The 6,663-nt window shown below is 37.9% G+C and overlaps 1 protein-coding gene across 1 annotated transcript in view; it reads right to left on the bottom strand.

Moving 5' to 3' along the window:
- Positions 1-551: 551 nt before the first annotated feature.
- Positions 552-6,663, bottom strand: part of LOC138702177 (uncharacterized) — a 44,892-nt gene continuing 38,780 nt past the window's right edge. Inside the window, exons 8-9 of the mRNA XM_069829783.1 lie at positions 6,054-6,088; positions 552-893 (exon numbers count right to left, since the gene is read on the bottom strand). Coding sequence (XP_069685884.1) covers positions 867-893; positions 6,054-6,088 — 62 coding nt within the window. The 3' untranslated portion in view covers positions 552-866. The remainder of the gene's footprint in view (positions 894-6,053; positions 6,089-6,663) is intronic.

Here is a 6,663-nt window from a genome sequence, read left to right as displayed (position 1 = left end):
TTAATTTATAAATTGTACGATTGAAGGATTATAGGAACTTTCATCCAGTCGTACAGTTGTATTCTATTTTGAGTTCTATAATCAGAATGGAATCACCAGAAGTTTAGGAGAATGTAATTTATGTTTCATATTTTCATTGTAGCTGTTTTGCAAGGAAGTTTGGAAAGTAGTTAATGGATTCAAGGAAAGACAAGGGCGCCCACAGAGGGTAGCGAGATTTGTATTTTTATGCTTTTTTTTCTCTACGTATTTTCTCAAACCCTCTGTAAATCATTCAACAAAAGCGAGTGCTTTAAGCTATGAATGCGTGCGCAAGGTAATTTGGGTTTCAAAACTGGCTATTTTTCATGTTCAGTTTTCTCTTTCCTCATCTATCCATTTCGTCTAATTTTCTAACCATCTTGCTACCACTGAGATTGGATCCTGCGGGCGTCCTTGAGGAAAGAACCCAACATTGTTCACCCTTCCAAATATAGTCCTGTCACTCTTTCTTTTGTGAAGAAGGGAAGGAAATATTTCGATACATTATGTTTATTAATTAATAAGTGACTTGGAAAGTTATATTTGTTTCATAGGTACAATTTATCCAATAAATTTTATTAGTGTATGAAGGTGTAACGTTACGGTTGTTTACTGTGATCGTATTGTCGCAAGTATTCAACAAACTGTACCTTAGTAGCGACAGTAACATATTAAATTATAAATAAAGAGCGTGATTGCATAAATCAATAAGTGTTTATTATTTTGTGCATAATCTTGAAATGTGCGATAAAACAAAGGAAACAGAATCCCACAAGAATGATATTTTCCCATATCGTGCAGTTTTTCTTGGAGAAAGTAGGATTAACTGGTAGAGGCAGGAATGCTCATCCTTTTCTCACTGCTTTCGTTTTCTGGAACACGCAAAAAATAAACTAGGTCTACAACATGGTTAAAAGTGGCAATAATTGGTGTGTCATCGCCTTGCAAGAACAATAATTTGTTACTTATTACAAAATATGGCTTATAAGGAACCCCCAGGTTCATTTCCGCCCTCACATAAGCCCGTTATCGGTCCCTATCCTGTGCAAGATTAATCCAGTCTCTATCATCATATCCCACCTGCCTCAAATCCATTTTAATATTATCCTCCCATCTACGTCTCGACCTCCCCAAAGGTCTTTTTGTCTCCTGCCTTCCAACTAACACTCAATATGCATTTCTTGATTCGCCCTTCCTTCCTAATGCCCTGCCCATCTCAAACGTCTGGATTTAATGTTCTTAATTATGTCAGGTGAAGAATACAATGCGTGCAGTTCTGCGTTGTGTAACTTTCTCCATTCTTCTGTAACTTCATCCCTCTTAGGCCCAAATACTTTCCTAAGAATCTTATTCTCAAATACCCTTAATCTCTGTTCCTCTCTCAAAGTGAGAGTCCAAGATTCAGAACCACACAGAACAACCGGTAATATAACTGTTTTATAAATTCTAACTTTAAGATTCTTTGACAGCAGACTAGATGACATAAGCTTCTCTACCGTATAATAAAGGCATATCCCATATTTATTCTGCGTTTAATTTTCTCCTGAGAGTTATTTATATTTATTACAGTTGCTCCAAGATATTTGAATTTTTCCACCTCTTCGAGGGATAAATCTCCAATTTTTGTATTTCACAATAATTTGTAATTATTTATCAATAGATTTTGGCTTTGGCATTATTGGAGACCCTAGATACATCTCTTGTACCTCAGTATAGATGAAGCGCTGGCAAAGTAATATGAGAAATATGTTTGACTTTGGAAGAATGCGTGCTCCCATTGCAAGTTATGATAGTAACAATAAAAGTACAAATGACGATGATACTGATAGCTATTTTTAAGAATCTTAGATTCACTAAATGAACGTAAAATCATATAATACCTTTTTCTAATTGTGCATAATTTCAACCGCTAGCTACGGCTAAAGCGTGAAAGATGAATTAGAACATATTTCAAGAGAAATACGGTAATAAATGCGACCTTTTCAAACATGCAAACCGTTCTGATTCTCGTCTTACTTCTTAGCATTAAGACTACTTTTGCAGAGGTTGTGGGGACATTCCAATCATACTTGGGTTGAATAAAAAGTAATGGCAACAGTTCGATATTTCTGACATGGCTTTATTCACAGGGGCACAACATTTACGTACATTCTATATAGTCGCCCCCCTTATTTATTACCGTTTGCCAATGTTTAGAAGTCGTCGTACACCATCAGCGCGTCCATCTTTGTTGAAGTTCCGTATTGACCGCCCTAAAGCACGGATAAGCTCATCTCTGGTATTGTACCGGGTCCCTCGCAGTGGTTCTTTCACTTTGGTGAAAAGATCGTAATCGCATGGATCATATCGGGTGAGTACGATGGATGTTCCAGTAGTCCGCGTTTTCCGTCTGCCTTGGAGGTACAGCGTGGTGCAGTATTAGCCCATCAGTGTCATACGCCACAATGAACATCTCCTTCACAGCACTTTGTGTAGGGCGCACGTTCTTTGGACGAGGAGAACCGGGATGCTTCCATTCATTTGATTGGCGTTTCAAGTTTGGTTCATACGAGCGAGTCCAGGTTTCGTCCATAGCGACGATTCGTCCAAGATAGTCGTCACCTCCCCTTTGGTACCGGTGCAACAAGGCCTTCCCGGAACGCTTTAATCCATCGTGCAACTGTGCGATATGGCAACGCTGCATCGCCACATGCTTCACGCAGTCCCTGAAAACATTCTTGTGCACTGTGACCTCGTGCCATCTCAATTTTGATCCAGGAACGTTGCTCTAGTTTTGTAAACATGATCTTAGGGCGCTCGCACTATCCCTATGAAAGTGAACGTTTTACACACTGCAGTAGATTGATGGAGTACTGTCGCCGCTGGCTGCACTAACTCATCTAACAGTCCTTGTTCATGTCCACACAGCTGGCAGCTCTCGAACGCACCATCGTCACGTGACAGCAGTGTTGCCATTACTTTTTATCCAACCTATGTATTTAGCGGGTTGCTTTAACGTTAACATGATACAGTAACTTCATTTGGACTCGTGGCCGGTTGGCGGGGATTAGCTCGGCCTTGCGCTGCGCTGCTTGTAACCGGTTGTGTTCACCTTCACTCTCCGGTCTCTTAGTATGCCGGCAAAATCAGTTTGTGTGAGACCACGTGTTTCAGTATGCCGGCTTGGTACCAGGAAGCACGCTGTTTGCTGGCGGAGGCGGATATTCAGTAAAATTAAACAGCATAGATGCAAATCATAACCACATACCTTGTCATAGAATATGTTGGAAATATGTCTTTGTTCCGCCACATATCTCTAATATCTTCAAGAAAGATTTAATTAACATGCTTTAATTCTTCTTCTGAAATTGCGGCAACTTCTCTTCTGATACTGTCTTTCAGTTTGTCCAACGTATGCGGGTTATTCCGATACACTTCATTTTTTAAAGTTCCCCATAAATGAAAAACGCATACGGTAAGATCTGGAGACCGCGCTGGCCATAATCCCCTAATGATGACTCTATTTCAACAATTTCCTCTATTAATTGTAACGACAGAGCAGCTGTTGAAAATATGCCTGTGTACATTCAACGTCCATAATTCTTCTAGGAATGCTGTGATTATGTTATCCCTGTACCTCTGCCCATTCACAGTATACTAAAAAAAAAAGGCCCTATAATTCTGTAAGCATTCACAGCACACAAAACAACAATTTTTTGGACATGCAAAGGCATTTCGTGTACAAGCTCGGGTTTTTCTGCACTCCAGTATCTATTGTTTTGTGTCGATACATGGCCATTTAGATAAAACCATGCTTCGTCAGTACGAGTAAAAAAAATAAATGCGGGTCAATACAGTCATCATTAACATTATCTAACGCCCAATTGCAAAAATTAACTGTACTTACACCATCGTGTGGTTGCAATTCCTGAGCTACAGTTATCTTATAGGGGTTTAATTTTAAAAGTTTAGTGGCATTCCAAGCCGAAATTCCTGATTCCTGCGCAAGTTTTCTCAGAGATTTCCTTGGACTTTGTTCTAGTTTTTGCCCCGTAAGAACACGGGGATTTGTTACCAAGAACGGATCCCGTTCGCTTAAATCTATTCACAAGATTACGAACTGTTTCTCTGTGTAGCGCTCGAACGGCAGGGAATCTGACTGACTTCTCTACAAGAGGAATCATACATAAAGATTGTGTGTTCTGAAGCATACTGGCACTATAACAGCACTAACGCACTGAAACGCGTACCTCATTAAGACTTGGCTTCAACTGATTTGGCGGAAACACTGTGAGACGGGAGAGTGAAGGGGGACATAACCGGTTACAAGCAGCGCAGCGCAAGTCCAAGCTAATCCCGCCAACCGGCCACACGTTCAAATGAAGTCACTATAAATAATTACAATGCGGAACTGTTTGAGTTTATGAAAAATACTTATGTTTTCAATCTCTCCCAAGGATCAACTAGATCTAACTCTTGCATTGACATAGTATTTGGAACTAATGTCAAATACCTTACTATTATAATACCGGACAGCTAGCAGTTCTGCACGCGAATGACGCTGGTGCTGCTACCTAAGCGGCCGGTGTGGAGATACTCGCGAAACAAGGTGTGATCAACTGCAGTGTATATTGTTGCTGGGTTAGTTAATAGTTTTATGAATTGTTGCTGTGTTAAAATGTCAGAATGTGTATGTACTGTTTATAATTGCTACAATTACAGCATTACAAATTGCTCCAAATCGTACTTTCGATTTCCGAGAGGTCATAAAACGTGAGTCAACAAAATTCTTTATTAGGCCTAATGCCTTTGTCTCTGTGTTTATAGAACAATAAATATGGGCTTTTTCTAATTTAAATCTAATAAATGAATAGAAGTTAAAATATGTTGGAAATTTTAAGGTTTTAGCGAATTAAGTTTTATTGTTATCCACACGCCTTTACTAATTACTACAAGCATCAGATTACTATCAATTTTATCTTTGCAGTTGTCAGCAATGCGTATATAAAGCATTATTGTAAATTCATTCTTAATGTCAGAATTGATTTTGTCTCATTAAAGCAAAGAACAAATACGCAGTATTTTTCATAATATGCAGCTTTGATATAAAGTACGGTACTATTCAATTAGTATTTATATTTGTGGACGTAATTCCACGCCGCTCCGCTAGATGTCAAGTCCGTGATATTTCGCACTCACGTCAACGCTGCTAGTGTACAGCTGTCCGGTATCATTATAGGAAGGTATTGCCAATGTAGGCAAGTTATCTGCCTGAACTACGTTTCATACTTGAGTTACCATACCGCCTATCTTAAGTACAACGAATCAACACACTCAAGTCACTGACATAAATAATAAATACGGTAATATAAATACTTCGGGTGCTGTAAATAAATAACGTAGATACTTATACTGTAGCAATATTTCAGTAAAGTTTCAACTTTAATTCCAAGGTAAAGTTATTTTAATACAAAACCTGATATTTAGACATGTTTGTCAACGTTAATCCCGGAACTTCGGATCCCTAATCATTTTTATGTACGCGTAATATTGATTTTATTTCGAATTTATTTGTTGAGTTTTATACTGCTTTTGAAGTTCAACTTACTTTGGAATATAGTGACGTGTAAATATAAATTACGTAAATTTATATACTTTGGCCTTGGATTGCATGGAATTAGCCTATATTCAGTAATGGATTTTTTCTTAACAAATGGCGGGCAGTACAATTTTCGTCAGTAACTGGCATCACGTGTTTGTAATAGTCTGATTTCCGATTACGTGATTATTTCATTTACAGTTATTACGAACTTATGACGAACACAGAGTGAAAAAAGAAAGCAGAAATATTACGTAACCAAATAAATGCGTCATGATTAGTGAATAAATAAATAATAATTTAATAATAAACAATTAAATAATAAATTGTGTATTCGTTACACATAGAAATAATAATAACAATAAAGTAAAAATAATGCATTAAAAAGGGAGTAACCAAATGGTAATATTGGTACAAGAGTTACATTGTAAATGGTGATATTGAATGTACTTACTTTATCCATTTCTTGGAGTACTTTCTTTATTGCAGCTGAAACAAACGGAACAGTTATTATTCATCTTTATATCTGAACGCGCGCTGTTGAAACAAAAGACAGATGTGTATTGTTGCAGAAAAGTTTGTGTGATAATCGTGCTTATTGCATTGGATTGTATTTCTCCTACAATATACAGTATTTCAGCATCAGATTAGGTAGTTAAAATGAACTATTATTTAAGTATGTTGTCAAGATCCATTAACATACCATTTACTTAAAGTGCCTCTTAATAGTACTGGTGATTGATAAAATGAAGAATGATTAGTTTAACTCTCTTTTTAAGATGTCCAAAGCGACCAATCTTATGAAGTTACCGTTTTTAACCTCGTACACAAATTTCACAAGTAAAGGACCTTCGTTGCAGGGTTGGGTTGAGGAAGCCATAAATCTGACTGACACGCTCCCCCAACTAGTGAAACCGCGGACAAAGATACCGCCAGGATGCCGCGTTATGAATTTTCCATTTTTGAAAGAATATCCCTGCCACTGCACTACGGTACGGTTTCAGTTGTGTGTTGTGGATGTGGCTCTCAGTAGGACGATGTTTAATTTCTTTCGGCCATGGATA

Source organism: Periplaneta americana, chromosome 6 (assembly GCF_040183065.1).
Source record: "Periplaneta americana isolate PAMFEO1 chromosome 6, P.americana_PAMFEO1_priV1, whole genome shotgun sequence".
In the NCBI taxonomy this organism is placed as follows: Eukaryota; Metazoa; Arthropoda; class Insecta; order Blattodea; family Blattidae; genus Periplaneta; species Periplaneta americana.
This window is presented reverse-complemented; position numbering and strand designations above follow the sequence as displayed.